General features: G+C 38.6%; 5 protein-coding genes across 5 annotated transcripts; 2 read left to right on the top strand and 3 right to left on the bottom strand.

The window, feature by feature from the left end:
* The first annotated feature begins 3,228 nt into the window (after nt 1–3,228).
* Nucleotides 3,229–5,329, top strand: LOC103932800 (probable aquaporin SIP2-1). Its single transcript, XM_009342445.3, has 3 exons — nt 3,229–3,680; nt 4,645–4,905; nt 4,985–5,329. Exons 1-3 carry the CDS (start codon nt 3,396–3,398, stop codon nt 5,147–5,149), a joined length of 711 nt encoding a protein of 236 aa, XP_009340720.2. The 5' UTR covers nt 3,229–3,395; the 3' UTR covers nt 5,150–5,329.
* Nucleotides 5,330–5,468: 139 nt separating this feature from the next.
* LOC103932833 (pentatricopeptide repeat-containing protein At5g66500, mitochondrial) lies at nt 5,469–6,886 on the bottom strand (the record flags this gene model as incomplete). Its single annotated transcript, XM_009342485.3, is given in 4 exon segments — nt 5,469–5,638; nt 5,641–5,674; nt 5,677–5,797; nt 5,799–6,886. Coding segments are annotated over 4 exon segments (1,392 nt in total), but the record flags the coding sequence as incomplete, so codon positions are not given.
* A 401-nt stretch (nt 6,887–7,287) lies between these two features.
* Nucleotides 7,288–9,083, bottom strand: LOC103932801 (gamma carbonic anhydrase 1, mitochondrial). Its single transcript, XM_009342446.3, has 5 exons — nt 8,946–9,083; nt 8,638–8,781; nt 8,315–8,440; nt 8,074–8,225; nt 7,288–7,848 (listed from the first exon to the last, which is right to left on the bottom strand). The coding sequence occupies exons 1-5, from the start codon at nt 9,058–9,060 to the stop codon at nt 7,579–7,581; spliced, it is 807 nt and encodes a 268-aa protein (XP_009340721.2). The 5' UTR covers nt 9,061–9,083; the 3' UTR covers nt 7,288–7,578.
* A 2,166-nt stretch (nt 9,084–11,249) lies between these two features.
* Nucleotides 11,250–14,504, bottom strand: LOC103932802 (soluble inorganic pyrophosphatase 4). Its single transcript, XM_009342447.2, has 9 exons — nt 14,357–14,504; nt 13,534–13,682; nt 13,150–13,178; nt 12,806–12,871; nt 12,485–12,592; nt 12,332–12,397; nt 11,921–12,041; nt 11,669–11,750; nt 11,250–11,561 (listed from the first exon to the last, which is right to left on the bottom strand). Exons 2-9 carry the CDS (start codon nt 13,661–13,663, stop codon nt 11,519–11,521), a joined length of 645 nt encoding a protein of 214 aa, XP_009340722.2. The 5' UTR covers nt 13,664–13,682; nt 14,357–14,504; the 3' UTR covers nt 11,250–11,518.
* A 1,367-nt stretch (nt 14,505–15,871) lies between these two features.
* On the top strand, nt 15,872–18,074 carry LOC103932803 (protein RER1B). The gene is made up of 4 exons (XM_009342449.3): nt 15,872–16,020; nt 16,296–16,657; nt 17,353–17,533; nt 17,657–18,074. Exons 2-4 carry the CDS (start codon nt 16,308–16,310, stop codon nt 17,675–17,677), a joined length of 552 nt encoding a protein of 183 aa, XP_009340724.1. The 5' UTR covers nt 15,872–16,020; nt 16,296–16,307; the 3' UTR covers nt 17,678–18,074.
* Nucleotides 18,075–18,210: the final 136 nt, after the last annotated feature.

Raw genomic sequence — 18,210 nt, 5'->3', positions numbered from 1 at the left:
GTATAATGGTCAGATATAAATCTTAATATTTAAACTTCTTCAAAATGAGTACTATTATAATTTAAGTGTGGTGAACAAAAATATTTCCTCTTCCAAAGAAGGAAGCTTCCATGCTTTTCTATTGGTTTGGATTTTATAGAGAAAGGGAGACATTAATTTAATTATTTATATAGCAAAGCTTTTGTATAAAATATTGAAATGTGACACGTGACCAGACAAATGGCCGTAGAGAGAGTTAAGAGAAGTGGTCCACAATCAATTATTTTGGCCTTATGCGAAAATTTCTACTTAATAAGGATTAAAATGACAAAAATATCCTCAATTAATTAACAACGGACCAATCCTATTAACTTTAAATCTCAAGAACTAAAGTGACGAATTATGCTAATTTGAAATACTGGTTTAACTAAAATAACTAAGATAAATAATACATAACAAGAATGTAAAATTATTCTACTAAGACCATCTCCAACCCTTGGGTTAAAACCTAAAATTTTTGTAGCTCATAAAATTTAGGTTTAACCTAGAAACAACTTTTTTGCTCCAACCCTTAAATGTATATTCCCATCCCTACCTAGCACGAGGCCTTTTGGGAGCTCACTGGCTTCGGGTTCCGTAGGAACTCCGAAGTTAAGCGAGTAGTGCGCGAGAGCATTCCCAGGATGGGTGACCCATCGGGAAGTTCTCGTGTGAGTTCCCAGAAACAAAACCGTGAGGGCGTGGTCGGTGCCTAAAGCGGACAATATCGTGCTACGGTGGTGGAGCGGGCCCGGGAAGTGGTCCGCCCCGGGCCGGGATGTGACACCAGCTCCACTAACTCAGAGAAAATCCTGAGCTAAATTTGGTGCATAAATGAGTTTTGAGTTTTAACTCATATTTATCTCAAGAATTAAAGCAAGTTAAAATAAATTTAGAACCTAAAATTTAAGTTTTTCTTTAAAAATTGGAGTAGGTGTTATTGAAAGTAAATGCAAGAACAAGAAGATACCTGAAGCCGAAGGCAATGTGCAGTGCTTGCTTAAAAAAGCAATAACATCGAAAGTTTGATTTGATTGTGTTGTAGCCAGATGTCTGTCTTCTTGCTCAAGTATTATTTTTTACGTGAACGATGAAATCGTTAGATTTCTTGGCTTGCGCATAAAGAAATATCTAGGTGGACCATTTCTTGTTTGAACAGACTGGATTAAACGACAATATTTTTTAAAACATATATTTTACAAACGAAGTTGTGCCACCGTAGTGAGTGAAACTTGAAACTTCTTTCATTAATAGTGGAAACAACTACCACTCTTAATTGAACAATCTTTTAGTAATTTGCGGATTCAAATTGGATATTTATCCCAGTTAACCGTTTCTCTAAAAAAACACTTATATGCGCAAGTACTATTGTTCAAAGGATTACTATTAGAAACACGTTGAATTTTTTTTGAATTGCTGACTATTATTGTTTTTATATTACAACCAATATGCTATACTAATCTATAGTAAAGAAAAGAAAGAAAATTTGGACTCGAAATCCTAATCACTCGATCAAATCATCACTTACATTTGTAACACGAACAAGGGAATATTTTGACGCACCACCCTTTTATAATTGTTGGACGAGTTACAATTTTGATATCTGTCTAATGATCAGATATAAATCTTAATATTTAAACTCTTCCAAAATAAGTATTACTACCATTTAAATGCAGTGAGCAAAAATATTCCCTTTTGCAAAGAAGGAAGCTTCCACGCTTTCCAATTGGTTTGGATTTTATAGAGAAAGAACGGAAGGCATTAATTAAATTATTTATATAGTAAAGTTTATGTATAAGATATTGAAACGTGACACGTCACCAGACAAATGGCTGCACAGAGAGCAAAGAGAAGTGGTCCATTACTCAATCACAACCACATTGCGTGAATAACGTGACACCATTGAGCATATAGTTTCTACCACTACCTCCATTTTTCCCACGTCACCAAGATTCTGAATCTAACCAAGTGGAACCACCCCCTGGAGTGGAGGGAGCATAAGATTCCCCATGATATATTTTGCGTAATGGAAGAGTCCGGATCCTTGCTATGAATATCCAGGAATTCATGAATCATATCCGTTCATTGTATAATATACAGTAAAAATTTATCTTAAATATTTTTATTTAAAAATAAATATAAATAGTACTTGACAAAAAATGACCGTACGATATATGATGAACGAATACGATTCACGAATTCTTAGGATCCTCACTAAAAGGATCCTGTTGGATAGAATTATTCGCTTGGTCACTTGATGATCAATCAATGCATGGTTATTCACATTTTAATTTAATATTAGTGCTGAATAGTAAGTTGATGTATTATTAATTTCTCAATTCTTGATATAAAATCCAAGATTGAAGCTTGAGTGATCGTATAAGTACTTAGTTACTAAATTAGTAATGTGATCTCATTCTTCAACGAAAAAATATTCATAAAGATTAATACACTCCAACAAATCAGTGTGCCACAATAACAAGGCCAACTGCAAGTAGATCTGTATTGAACTCACAAAAACTATATATCATTCTCGCAAACACGTGAGTTGAACATTATAAATATCAAGACAACTACCACTAAAACTAGAGACTAGCGGTTTTGCACTTGGGATAAATAAACTGGTAATATAAGATATGAACGCACGGAGTAACTTAGTATTACCGTCTAATAGTATTTCTCTTTACTTGTAAATGATAATTTTTAGGTTTGAATCTCATGAACGAAAAGTTCGATATCAACTTGTTCTCTTAGCTTCTTAGCGTAAATATATTGCTGTATATAAATAAAAAAAATTACAAATGCACGGGCTGAAATCTAAAGCCCAAAATATAAGAAAAACCTAGGTATAGTCCAGATTTCAGCCCAGATCTTATCCCCAAAAAAAGCCCGTTACTGTGTGCTTGCAATTTAAGCAGAAATACAAAAGGATTCCACAATCCGACAAAACAAAAAGACAAGAGAATCTACGGAAACGAAAGATTTTTTTTAGTGTCATCGACAAATAAGATGGTACATCACGTGTTATTATTCAAATATTACGATTTATGTATTAAAAAATTAATAACTTAAACAATAAAATTTTTTACCACTCATATAAAACCAATATTCGTGTCCCGTCAGAGTGAAAATTTTCCCGACAAAAACAGCGAAAGTTCGTCTTGTCCTCTCACCTTGTCTTTCAAATATACACGTCAATTATTGACCAAAAAACAAAAAACACACATCAACGTCGTCCCACGGACATTTTTTACTTTTTTATTTCCGGTCAAAGTAAGCCAATCGTCTTCCTTCAAATTCTCGAAGGGTAGTTTCCGCCGCCATCGTCCTCCCGGCCCCGCTGACCGACCGACTGTCCAGATTGCTGTGCGGCAGACATGGGAAGGATTGGTTTGCTCGCTTCGGATTTGATAATCTCGTTCATGTGGGTATGGTCGGGGGTTTTGATTAAGATCTACGTGTTCAGCATTCTGGGGTTTGGTCACGGACCCGGCGGTGAGATTATCAAGTGCGCCCTTTCGATTGTGAACATGTTCTTCTTCGCGTTGCTGGGAAAGGTTACCAACGGTGGCACCTACAATCCTTTGACCGTGTTGTCCGGCGCAATTACCGGGGATTTCAGCCGCTTCCTTTTCACTGTTGGTGCCAGAATCCCTGCTCAGGTGACCCCCATTCACTTGTTTGGTCGTTTGTTTTGATAGAGAGAGAATTTTGATGAAAATGACGGAAAATTTAATGGAAAGCCGATTGCTTTTTCTTTTTGGTTGATTGGATGTCTAAACTCCAAGCTTTTTATCTAAAATGTCCCGAGATCAGCATAACTATCACTTTAATGAACGATGCACCAAAATAATTTGGGGTAGTTTTCATGAAATAATGATTGATGGTGGCCTACTTAAGGATTAATTTTAAGTAAAAAGTTATGTGAGTACAATTTTGGCTAAAATAAATGTTAAATAAGAACCAAATAACAAAAATACTATCAACCTAATAAATAATAGACCAAAATGACATGCAAAATTTGAGTATATTTTAATCATTTTTTCCTTGTTAGCGGAGTTTTTTCACAACCAAAGTGATTAATGACGGCCAAATTCAAAGACTAATTCTATTGATTTTAAATCTCAGTACTATTTTAGCTAAAAAACCGAAATCTAATATGGGCATTTGTGACATAATGGTTTCATTATTTCTGTGATAAATGAACAGACTATATTGTTTCTTTGAGGTTGTTTGAAATTTGAATTCTAAGCTTCTTGTTCTTTAGTAGTTCTTGTTTGTCTTGTCTTTGACAAATTTAACGTAGAAGCTTGGGTAACCCTGTTTCAATACCCTAGTTCATTCTGCATCACCACCCCTAGCAGGTCGTATTGTGCTACCTAAACCTTCCCCCACCGCCGCCCTATGACGGATTAGTACCCGTTGTCGCGGCGTAGTGGGGGAGATACTTCTTCTTTAAGTCAGATTTATTCGACGACTCGAAGAAGGAACCGAATGTGAATTCTCTAAGCAGATGAAGATGGCATTTTTTGCTAGTTCTTTCGATTTTGGTACTTGTGTATCTTACAGCGATGACCATGTAGTTTCTCCGACATCACTCATTTATCTTCGTTTACCTCTCATCAGGTTATCGGCTCTATTACTGGCGTTAGGCTCATAATCGCGACCTTTCCTGAAGTAGGTCATGGTCCTCGCTTGAACGTTGACCTCCATCGAGGTGCACTCACAGAAGGGTTGCTGACATTTGCGATTGTTACTGTCTCGCTTGGGCTTGCCAGAAAAATCCCGGGGAGTTTCTTCACAAAGACTTGGATCTCGAGTGTTTCCAAGTTAACTCTTCATATTCTCGGCTCTGATCTGACTGGCGGTTGTATGAACCCGGCTTCTGTAAGTACCTACAGGCGTTTCTGAGATTTAATTTACGTAACTTGAATGCACTACACCTGAACCTCATTTACTTTTGCAGGTGATGGGATGGGCTTATGCTCGTGGCGACCATTTTACAAGGGAGCATGTCATGGTTTACTGGCTCGCCCCGATAGAGGCAACTCTGCTGGCGATATGGACATTTAGGGTCGTCGTTCCACCAGTCCAAGAGGACAAGGTAGACATGAAGGCTAAATCAGAATGAAGAAATTCCACTGCATTTCTCGATATGTCCAACCGAGGTTCTAACCTGTTAACATTTAGAGAAGACAGCAAATGGTTGAATTAGGCAAGTTTCTCCTGTGTATGAAATCATTGCTGCCCTTGAATTTGTAATCTATGAAATTGAGGGTATTTCAATACAATGTTCCTGAATTTCAATTCATTAGTTTTTTCTTTTGGCGTTAAATTTCTGGATGAACTGAATACTCGAACTGGCAAGCTCGACGGCCATCTGCAATTTTACCTTAAAGATTACAATGGTGGGTTCGGCCCTTCGCCAGCTTATCCATAACAAAAGATGTTCTCTTACTTGTATTGATTTCTCATACGGAGAGCCTGGTGGCGTGTTCATGGCAGTGCGAATCGGTAACCCAGCTACTTCCGACTTCCTTAACACAAAAGTTCGATATCAGCACATAATTCCCGGGCTTATCTGGCTCTAACTGCAGCAGATGCTTTGCAGCAAGCTCAACCCTTTAACATCCAGGTTAAGGCTACAAGCCTACAAGCATTCAACAGTGCTGACCAAACTGCTGCCGTAGGCCTAATGCCATGCTTAACCGTATCATCAAACGCACACCACACTTCATCTATCTGACTGGCACGGCCTAACATATCCATGAAACACACAGTGCTCTGGACCCAGGTCCAGACCATACTTCTCCGTCGCAGAGTTAAAACACTCCCGGCCTTGCTCGGCCAGCCCCAAGTGCCCACAAGCCGAGAGAACAGCAAGACAAATCACAGAATTCGGCAACACTCCAGTTCTTTCCTCCCCCATCGTGATGAACAGATCAAGAGCTTCGACCCCATCCCCATGACTTTCATATGCATCAATCATGTTTGTCCACGAAACCACATCATTATTACGAATTTTTTCAAACAAAGATCGAGCGTTAGAAATCTTCCCACATTTTGCTTAAGTGTCCAGCAGAACATTGTACATTTGGTTGTCGGATATGAACCCATGATGCCTTGCCACGCAATGTATCTGCTTCCGAATTCAGAAATTTGAATTCTCAGAGCAAGCAGCAAGAGCGCTGGTAGGTGCAACTACATTCGGTTTCATGGTGGACATAATCGACAATGCCTCTTCATACTTCTGGTTTCAAACACACCCGGCAACTAGAGAATTCAACATGACACCATCCTTTCGACAATTCAAGGTCGAGAACACTTTCATTGCTTCACTTATATGCCTAAGGCCGGAGTAGAAATCAATCAAAGCAGTGCCCAAAATCACCGTATCGCGTCCCATCACAACCACCATCCCATGAACCTGCTTGCCTTGTCAAAAGGACTTCGAAAAGGCGCAAGCTTTGAGCAAAGAACACAAAGTAAACTCGCTGAACTCCACTCCTTCCTTCCTCATTGCTTCAAAAACACCAACTGCTTCTCGGGCAAGCCCGCGCCTTAAAAAGCTCGAAAACAACGCGTTCCAAGTCACAACATCCTTGAACTCCATCTCTTCAAATGCTCTGACAGAGTCCTCCAGAAACCCGTACTTGGAGTACAAGTCCAAGATGGCTGTCTTAGCCACAGTTCCTGACTCGGCGCCAGTTTTGGTCATTAAACTGCGGACTTGCCTGCCTCGTTCGGGGAGGGGCAGCGCCCTGCAGGCGCTCAGTACCGGAGTGAAAGTGTAAGCATTGAGGTCGGATTTCGCGCAAAGAACGCGGCAGAAGAGAGCCCATATGGTGGAAAATTGTCCGTTGCGGGTTTAGCTTACATGAAACTCCTTCCATGTGAACTACGAGCGAGAATTGCACTGTTTTCAGGGCAGACCAATTTTAGTCTACATGAAACTTAGAAATGGTAAGTGATGAATTGTCTTGGTGGTCAGGATTTTCCTCTTCAACCCTGACGTCCCGAGGCCAGTTTGAAAGTCACAGGGCTCAAACTAGGTCACAACTAACATCAAAACTCGAGGGGTCGATCCAACAAAAGATTTTAGATACCGAATTTTGAGGCTGAAACTCGATGCATTTTTTCACGACGTAAAATTGATGAACAAAAAAGGAAAGCGCAAAAAACAGAACATGGCTAGTAGACTAACCAAAATGTAGAACCAAAGAAAGATACAAGCAACAAGAAAATGGAGAAACTAAAACCGAGGACCAATTTAGTGTAAATTGTAGCACTTCATTAAGAATATCGAAACGTTCCATTACAGCAGTTTTCTTTTTCTTCTCAAAAACAGAAGAGAAAGTTGCTGATCAATCAGAAAGGACGGGCAGAGCCATATGCTAGAGATATTCTTCATGTTTTGACCTTCACACTTCAGCCGACCCCAAAAATTATTCGAAATGTAAAGCAGCCATTCGCCATAAATCCGCACATAAACAAAACACTCACTTACACTAAATCTCAAGAGGTGGTACCCTTACCAACATCATTAATAGTCGTACTTGCTTAAGCAGACTTAGGTGGCAATACGTTATCAGGAAGAGTAATCTCTGCCGGTGTCTCACGAGTGACACCCAACATAGAGTCATATTCCTCATCATGGCGTCCAAACTTCTTTCGCAGCGCCTTCTCAAACTCTATCTCATCGAGGGGCTTTGCATTCTCAGCTGCATGAACCTGAGCCAAGTTGGAATAGTTTAAGGCTGACTGGGAGATGAAGGCCATCTCATCTTCTGTGAGCTTCCTCAGGAACTTTGCTGGATTCCCTCCCCATACCTGTTATTAAACATTCAGTAAACAACCAGTTTGAAAATTTCAGGTTGGTCGTTAAAAATGATTAACAAAAAGAGCCCCATTCAGTTTAAAAGTTGGCAGCTCACATTGAGTCACTTGATAACTTCCCACATGAACTTTGTACCAAGTGTTTGTGAAATCAAGAAACTAGTTTAACTCGATACGGAATTGTCACATTCCATGCCAATAAAGGGAGTTTTGACATACCTCTCCACAGGGGATCCTTGTGTTCTGCCTTACAAGAGCTCCGGCAGCAACCATGGCGTGTTTCTCGACATAAACCCCATCGAGCAAGGTTGCAGCCATGCCTACAAATGCCTCATCCTCCACAGTACATCCATGCAAGACAGCACTGTGGCCTGCACGGTTGAAATAAAAAACCACAACCCCAGCATCAGATCCTAAAGCAGCAACCACATCACCGGAAACACAATCACATGTAACTCACCTACAGTGACATTGTCTCCGATAATGGTAGGCAAAACCTTGCCACTCAAGTTAGATTTTGCCACATGAACAAGGGAATTGTCTTGAATGTTGGTCCCAGACCCAATGCTGATGCTGTTAACATCGCCTTCACACCCGAAAACAACAATCGGAGTAAATAAATCAAAGTTCGTGATTACACTTGTAATTGCAACAACAAATTGGCCTAATTTTTCACATAACTAGATTCTCAAAACAAAATTATCCTACTTTAGGAGTTAAAATTATCTTAATCAACTTTGCTAACAACCAAAATATAATGATCAAATTCACAGAAATGCTGACCTCTCAAAACGCAACCGTACCAAATGGAGGAACCTCGGCCCACCTGAACTTGGCCTATGATCGATGCACTGGGCGCCACAAACGCCTCCTTATCGACCACCGGAGCTTTGTCGAACACGTTCATCAGCGTTCGATGCCGCGACACTGATCAAAACAATCACAACACAATCAAGCAAAATCCAACCTCTGCAGGTCTCAAAATTCGATTCAATATTCCATAAACAAAGCCACAGAATCAGGAATGAGTAATCTGCGTGACTTAGGGTTTGAAGAAATTGAGAGACAAAGGAGAAGAATTCGGGGCGTACGCTGTTCTTGGAAGTAGTAGTTGCCTTGGAGGCGGGAACCGAGGCGGTCAATGGCTTGGCCGGTCTCGCGGATCCAGAATCCAACGGTGTAGACTGCTCTGCCCAGGGTCCCCATCGTCGTCGGAGATTGGAGGGTTTCGTAAAGCGTGAGTTTTCAGGGGGAAGGTGTATGCAGCGGCGCGTATCGGTGTCAGTCGCGGTCTCAGCTGTGAGTGGCGGAGCAAGGCATTGAGAGTTTGAGAAGTTTGAGGAGGAGAGCGCTGCTGCTGACAAATGGTTTGGAAATGTTAGCGGGCATTGGGGTTGCTGGACTCGCTAACTACCTCGGAACCAATGCGCACCGTTTCGCTGCCTACATGGATCTTGTTTTGTTCGTTATTGTCTACGTCTTCCCTACTGTATCGTATGTGATCTTTCAGTTAAAAGTATAATACGTATCCTTTTGTCCGTTTCCCTTGAACTTGTTTTTTATTTATTTATTTTTTACATAAGAGGTATCCAACGAAAAACCAGTGATAAAATAATTTATAGGAAATTTTATTTGAACTCATGTAACCTCTTTTTACACCCAACATATTCTCTAAACCCATATTACTTTTAATCAAACTATTAATATCACTTTAAACCTAAATTTACTACCTAAATTACCCTCATAAAGGCACTTCAATATCTAAATTTATCTTTACAGCCATTTAGAAAATAAAAACCCGAAATCAATATTCTAGAATCGTTCAAGGTGTAAAGAGAGTAATATCTCTTACCTATTTGTCTCATACTTAATCTTTGCTGCATATTTGCCACTCTAATAGGCCCTAGTGGGTACTAGAAATGGTGCAGTACTCGTCACTCTGATATACAATTAAGTTGAGTTCAAATAATTATGTCATCTCGGTGCTAATATTTGATCCTTGCTCTTGCATTTGTCAAGTTCAAGCTTAATTAATTAGAGCTAGGTATAAATTATATTCAATGGTTAAGTTATATAAAATAGACAACGTGTAGTTTAGAAATCCTAAAAATAGTTTGTTGTGTGTCAATGTTTTAGTCAATTTTCGCATCTTACTTGCCCAGAAGATTAACTGCTTTCACATAAACAAGTAGAAGGCTTTGGATATTACATGTTGTAGTTGTCAGCCAAAAGCCAAGAAAATTACATCTCTAGTGTAGGCTATAAATTGAACATTTATTGTTACGGACCTAAACTTAGATTTAGTTTCTAGGCAAGTGTAATAGAAAAGGCGTTAATTTTGTTTCTAAATCCTAAAAAATTTGAAATCAAATGAAAAGAAACTTGCATAAATCGATTTATACCGTAGTTGGAGGATTCAAAACTTCAAAATCATCATCTATTGGTCAAGAAGAGCATATTTTTCTCTATGAGAGCGTTTTAAGGGTTTAGCTAGAATGAATGTAAGATAAATATCGTGTGATCGTAAGGTTTGATGTGATTGTAGAGTTTGATTATTGAGTGGGTTTATTAATAAAATTTAATTTTATTGTTAATTTCATCTTGTATTTTATGGTAATTATGCAATAGGGTAAAAAATATAATTCACATTTAAAATTTAAGTTGGGTGTATAAATAGGTTATATGGGTTTAAATAAAATTTTCCTAATTCATATTCTCTTACTATCACATGAGACGATAGCGTACTTTTGAACCCTCCCCCAAGATAGCGTACTTTTGAACCCTCCCCCAACACCCCCCCCCCCCCCAACCAAAAAAAAACAAAAGATCAAACGTTATATCAAAACAAAAACCGATGGCCCCAAAGAATATATGTGTAGAAGTTCGAACTTGAATTAGAGGCTCCAACTCTTTGCTCGCTTTCTAAGACCAACGCTTTGGGGTTTTGGACGAAAAATTAAACAGAATGTGAGTAAACATGTAACAGGGGAAAATGAGATCTTTATATTAGTTAATGACGGAACTTTCCAGAAATAAAAGTTTAAAGGACAAAAGACCGTAGTACGGTACATGTTCAAGAGAGAAATCGGAAAAATACTCATGCCTGTGTTGACAACAGTCGGGCCGGGTATTCAAGCATGGATCCCGATCGAGGGTCAAGGCTCGTGACCCAGGTGCTCGGAACCTAGATCGGGATCCATACTCGGATACCCAGGTGCTCGGGACCCAGGTTCACGAGCAATAAATACATGTCCAAGTTACCAATACTTAATAGATTTTCAGCTCTCTTGGTTTTGTACTAGAATACCAAAACGTTTTCTTTTGTTTTCGTCTACTTAAAACACGGTAAAACATTGTAAACACAACTCAAATTTTTAGATGCAATCACTTGGAGATGTTAAACTTTGCATCCGAAGTTGCATGAAATTATTTGAACCCTTCAATATCTTTCTCCTGGGTTAAAACAGCATTCATTCGCGGTTTTCTCACGAATGGAAACCTATCTAACCATCCACAAAACATTATTCAACACGTAGAAGAGACGTACGATCAAAAGTACAACATAAGAACCCACCAATTCAAACCCATTGAAATAGAGTGATAGTTTTCAGGTATTACTAAATCGCTCCAGCCATTTCGCTAATTACAAAGCGTCCAGGTTAGCCTACTGCCTCAAGCTCTCCACGATGTAAGATGCATACAGGTTCCTGCAACACAAGACATCATTTTAAGAAAACAATAGCAATGACATGTTTACGTTCTATTTGCAATAATCATAGGCGACTGAAAAGAGAGGAACTAAAGTTTATCTCACATGGAGTGTCTGATGGCCTCGATGGCAGCCTCAGCCGGTAGAAAGTCTTCAACCTCAACTTCCTTGTTCTCGTTCTTTTTGTCTATCGTGACATAAGAGTTAAGGGCATACAGCAAAAACCAGTTCATATTGCAAAGAGACGAAGTTTTTTAATAGATTAAGTATCTAGTTAAGGTAATTCATAACTGTGGAGTCCCAAAACTCCCAACTGCTTCAATTTAAGGGAGTGCAAGCAATGTGATAATAGGATACAGTCCTCAAAGAACCGACGAATTTCTGCAAGGCGATGTGGAGGAAGCTCCTTGAGGTCAGTGATATGGCGGAACTCAGGGTCATCAGCACATACTGCAATAATCTTGTCATCCTTTTCACCCTGCAATAGAACTCATGTTATCGATAGCTACACTCACTTCTGGATGTACTCGCTATGAGAGGAAACTATACGGAGAATAAATTACAAGATTCTGATTGCCAAATGAAAACAGCAGTAAAATAAACAAAACTTCCTTCGCTTGTTACATTAAAAACTTTAAACACATTGATCTAGATTTAAACCCTGAATTCCCCTCAAGATTGATGTCAAGATCATATCTATTCCCAAAGGTTCAATAATTCATGCTCCACTATTCTAGTCAAACATGAGATAGAAAAAGGCTTTCTTACTTGATCAATCATGGGCATTAATCCAATAGCGCGAGCACGAAGGAAAGAACCAGGTATCACGGGCTCCTAAATGGTCATTAACAAGTTCAGTCATATATACAAAATCAGCTGTTATATCATTGTGGAGAGGATTATGCGTCCAAATGACATTACCTGCATCAGTACTAGGACATCCATTGGATCACTATCCTCACAGATTGTTCGTGGGATGAAACCATAGTTGTGCGGGTAAACAACCGATGAGTAAAGCACACGGTCAACCTACGTTAAAGAGCCTCATGCATTAGTATCCTCCATGAAAGGCATCAGTTTCACACTAGATGCCAATACCCTAGCAAACACTGATACCAATGTAAACGAACCAACAGTAAATATATAGAGCCCTTGTTTAAATTTCTACAACTGTAGTGAATAAGCATGGTTCACTAAATTGGCAACAGATTATCATTTAGGAAAGAAGAGGAAGTGTCTTACTACTATAAGGCCAGTTGTCTTGTCGAGCTCATACTTAACCTTGCTGCCTTTGCTAATTTCAACAACCTGCCCCAGAAATTATCATTTAGATTCGTACGCAAGTGTTGTAACAGAATCTTGAGCTAAATATACAACTTTTTTCATTTACGTTTAAATAAGTGGGGAAGATTATGCAAGTCGTCATCCACTGATAGAAGCATTACACAATCTATTCTAAAAGGTCTCATGCACGGCAATTCACATGCTACACATCCATGGCTTACATGTTGGATTTGTTAAGGGGTCCTTGACTAAAAGATCAGAACAATAAAAAGACTAATAGAAAGTTAGAAACGATGACTCACACAGTTGAAAACTGCTGGTGCACCAGGTCCTGCATAGACCAAAACATCAAGCATTATTAACCAAACATGTAACATATATGTCAAATTTTATATGGAACTCTTGAATAACAGTATCTCATGCACAACACACTGAAGTGCAATACTCACACACAACCGAATCTAAGCTTCTCTTAGCTGCTTACATTCATGCACAATGCACATATCCTCACCTCACTCTCTGCTACTACCACTCCACACACACTAAACACCTAACACATGGCACATCACTTTGTCACGTGGTGTTACACGAGAGTCCAAGTAAATTTGCTGACTTAAGGAAATGCTCAGGCGATCAAAATTAGAGAGAATTTTAAGATTAAATGTCAAAAAGCCAACAAATTTTACCAATCTCTACGTCATGCCAGGGATGAGCAGCAACCGATCTTCTTGACATTGAAGAAAGGATTCTTTCATTGAGTTTAACGTGAGATGGCCCCGAATTCTTTCCACTCCCTTCTCCATCATTGTTAGCCATGTTCACCCTGTCCACTAACCTTGAAAACAGAAAGAAGAAAAGAACAACATAATCATATTTCACCCACTAACCAATTACACAAACACAGTTAATTTCACCAAGTCGAAAACATGGCAAAGGACTAATAAGGGCAGAAATATGATCTGTTAATAACACAAATGGGTTTTCTGTCAACATCAAGGGGGCAACTACACATAATTCAATATAAAAACATGAACAAATATAAAAAAGACTGCTCGCTTTTTACTGGAAAACAAGCCAAAATTGAAGATTTCCTCTATAAATGATGGGATTGAAAATTTTCACTCAAATAATATACTCATCGCATGCAACAGATTACCTCCGATTAAAGTCACATAAACGAAAGAAATCGAATAAAAAACGCACAACAATTACACGATGATCATCACGATTAACCAAAGAACCAAGAAATTGAAGTGTTCATGCAAATTGCACGCTCAAAACAGACCCAGAGAAAGAAACCCACATGTCAACAATTACAGTTTCAAATCCAAAACCCATCAAAATAAATCAAGCAGGTAATCAAGAATCTTCATCTAATTTTCTTCAGTTTAACACCAAATATAGCATACAATCCATAAACTAAACCGTTAATCGAAGACAGAGAGAGAGAGAGAGGAGACGAAGTCAGCCATCGCAGAGGCCATTGAAGAAGGGAGGAGAAGAACTTACAGTTGAAGAGCAGCTGAAAAAATGGATTCTAAAATTTGTGTGAGAAAAATGGAAAAGGACTGTGAGAGCCGTGAGCTTAATTTATAGGGAGGAGGGACGAAGACGCTTTTTGTCAACTTCTTGCAGCGGTCAGTCAGAATGTCAATGGGAGCCGTTGGATTGTATTGGAGTCAATCAGACGGCTGATATTTCGGTTACGCGTCAGGAAATTAGTTCCCAAGTCAGCAACTTTGCCGCAAAGTATTAGCATTTTCTCATACCGGTGATTAGGACGAGAAGTGAGGAGCCAATTATAGAGTGACACGTATACCAAGCGAATAATAGAGTGATACGTATACTATTCTTTCGATAAAGTTTGCAACTTTTGGGGACTTTGCCTGTCCATGTTCAAATTGTTAATCCACGTGCGTGTAAATTGTAAGCTAGAATCATTAGTTAAAGTAGTGCGTTTTTCTTTTTGTATTTGAAGTTTGAATTTGTATCTTCATATAGTATGTATGCATGAAAGTTAGTTAACAGTAAGGTAGTGTGGTCTTTCTTTAGCAGTCAAGTTTGAATATCATTTCCGTCGTTTATTATAATTTAAATTGAATTAATAAAAGTAACGCACAAATTTAACAAAAATTGAAATGTTTTAATATATTCCCGTCTTCCACTTTCAATCAATTTTTGATTATTTGCTCTTGTCCTTCGTCTATGAGTGTCTGAACATGTATCGCACGAAACATAATATTTTATATTTTTGTTACTCTCAACTTTACGCTGATCTCACTAAATAAAACATTCTTACTAAAAGTTTGCTCTAATTCATAAACTGGGAATATTCTCAGTTTTATAATTTCATATTTTCAACCCTCCAATTTGCATCGGTATATTCCTCTTCTACCCCTTTCGAGCGGCTGCCATGCTACGAAGATTGGTGACATCAAATCAGTCAAATTATTATTGTAATGACACTGGTTCAAAAGCATGTGGTTGAAACCCATAAAACAAATTGTTTTTGGCATGACCATAAAAATGTTAAAAAAGGAATTAGGTTAGTTGCGTTGACGGATCTACATAAGAGCGAGTGAATAATACTATATTTACTTGTGCATTTTCGCTCTTGATGATGAGCTTTTATGGCTGTTATAGGGCCAACTTGTTTATCAAAAGTCCTAAGAAGATTACAGTAGAGTATGGAGGATAAAATGGTGTGAACTTGGGCTACATCTTGCCTCCCAACACAAACATTTCCTAGATCCGCCACTATTGGAAGAGCATTTATTTACGACACTCGTTTGTATTCTTATCCTTAATTACTATGACGCTAAATGTTTAGTGTAAATGAATTCAATATTTTCGTAAAGTGTTTGTAGCTCAAACTTTTAGAGCGTTTACTCCTTTACTCAAATTCTAGTGTTCAAATTCGCCTTGCAAAATACGTTTGAAAGAAAGGTAAAAAAGATGAATTTTCATTATTTTGAAAGCCCTATTACGTGAGCCTGGGCCTCATTGGGTTAAATTGGGCTTGTTTGACCCGGCCCGTTATTAGGTAAGATCGACCTCCCAGATCTTTATGAACTAAAAGAGACCACGAGAGCCAATCGCGGAGTGGCAGCAGTCGTAAATTCATCGTCTTTCTCGTTTCGTCCGCTTCATCGAAACCCTAACTCAATTGCCTGGTAATTTCCTCTCTCGAAGATCCTACATTCATTTGTGCTCGATTTATCTTAGTCCGCAGTTAATTAATTTAATTTGTTCGCTCATTTATGCACAAGAATAATCAGTATCCCCCTGTTTGTTTCCTGAGAAAATGGCATAGAAAATTTTCGATTCATACATTTTTTTTCTCAGTTATGCTATTCTATGTTGAGCAAACAAAGTAGGTAGCTTGATTAGTTAGGTTAGTTTCCAAAAAATGAAAAAGAGAGTAATTTTTGTTGCAATTTTTTGGTAGAATCCGAATTTGATGGAGGGAATTGGAAGTGAGGGCGGAGCAGCGGCGGCGCCACTGGCCCAATGGCGGAGCAATTTTGCGAGAGCATTCCAGTACTATTTGGATCGGTCAACGCCTCACACTGTGAATAGATGGCTAGGAACCCTAGTTTTGGCTATGATTTACATTCTGCGTGTGTACTATGTTCAGGGGTTCTATGTTGTCTCCTATGGTCTGGGGATCTACGTTTTGAATCTCTTGATTGGCTTCTTCTCGCCCAAGGTTGACCCGGAGCTTGAGGCCTTGGATGGGGCTTCATTGCCAACAAGTGGTTCTGATGAGTTTAAGCCTTTTGTTCGCCGCCTTCCCGAGTTTAAGTTCTGGTAAGTTTCATTTATTCTTTTGCTTCATATATGCAGTGATGGTATCTAAACAATAGTATTGTGTGGTCCGGTGTGATTTCTTATGTTCGGGGTTTTCTTCATTTTGATGGAAACCCCCCTTTCCATTTGTTGGGAATGTTAAAGGATGTGTGAATGTATCTTGTAGTAGTAATAAATGCTTCAAGTGTCTTCTAATTATGCCATATCTGTGTGCTATTTTTCCTGTGTATTTGGTTCAACTTACATAGAAATGTATGAAAACAATATATTTCCCTCTTTACAGAAGGGTTTTCATGGGTTTTACTGTAATGGTAGAAAACTGTTTTTGAATAGTGTCGGGAGTAATTCTTAACTACTGAAGGATGGTTTTGCAGTCGAAGCGTCGGTACGGCTTATAGAGTTATAGGCATCAGGTTATATGTGTTATTAAATTCCTTGAGTGACTGAGTCAACAGGATGTTTATCCCATGGAGTGTCAGTTAGCATAAATCAATACGTGAATTACCAGCCGACTGGTTGAATACCTAGTTTCATTATTAAACTGGCTCACCTCACAAAATGAAAAGCAGCAATGAAGTTGAATAGTCTCTAATTCTTAATATCACACTTGCTGTAAAATCTCGGGGAGTTCTACAAGGATGTTGTTTACGACGTTTTTATTATCATGGAAAATGAACGTGTTCAATGTTTTTTAGGTATTCCATCACAAAGGCATTCGTTATTGCATTTATCATGACCTTTATTTCTCTGCTGGACGTACCTGTTTTCTGGCCAATACTGCTATGCTACTGGATTGTTCTGTTTGTCCTCACAATGAAAAGGCAGATCCTACACATGATCAAATACAAATATGTTCCATTTGATATCGGAAAGAGGGTGAGTAAATATATTCTCATTCCTTCACCCCATCTTTTTGGTTGGCCCTCATATGTACGCAGTGAGTCATTCCTTACCATGATCGGAAACTAATTATTATGCTGTCCCCATTTGTTCTTGCAGCGATACACTGGAAAGAAGTAGTCTGAATGGGAGCGGCTTTTCTACAAATCTGAAATGAAATGCTGACGATTTGTAGAACCTTGAGTGAAAGCAAAACAATAAATTTGGGATCTTAAGTTTGTTTTGAAGGTAATGTTCCCTCAGTACATTTGAACATGTGCTAGCCTCTCTAGTTTAGAAGCGGATGACAGGTATTGTCAGGATGCCCAAATGGTTAATCTTCCATAGCCTAATCAGAGTTCAAGTTGCATTCGTTTTTCATTAAACATTGCCTAGCAGATTAAAATATACATTGTTGAAGACACAGCTAACAGCAGTCTATGTTATATTGTCTGTATGTTGCATGAACATGTCATGTCGGGGGCATGAACCCAGTGTATTCGTTGCATGTAAAGCATGAGAAGATGTTCCATGTTCAGATGTGTGTGTTTACATTCTTTCATACTAAAATATTGTTCACATGTTTTTCGTGTTCATGTTAAAAGAAATACGTAAAGACTGAACCAAGAATGTGTAAAGCTTGTTTTATTTTATTTTTCGTCTAAACAAAGAGA

This window comes from the organism of the source record quoted next, unplaced genomic scaffold, assembly GCF_019419815.1.
Source record: "Pyrus x bretschneideri cultivar Hongxiangsu unplaced genomic scaffold, Pyrus_bretschneideri_v1 Contig8, whole genome shotgun sequence".
Lineage (NCBI taxonomy): Eukaryota > Viridiplantae > Streptophyta > Magnoliopsida > Rosales > Rosaceae > Pyrus > Pyrus x bretschneideri.
The sequence above is the reverse complement of the archived record's forward strand: the minus strand, read 5'-3'. Positions and strand labels throughout refer to the sequence as shown.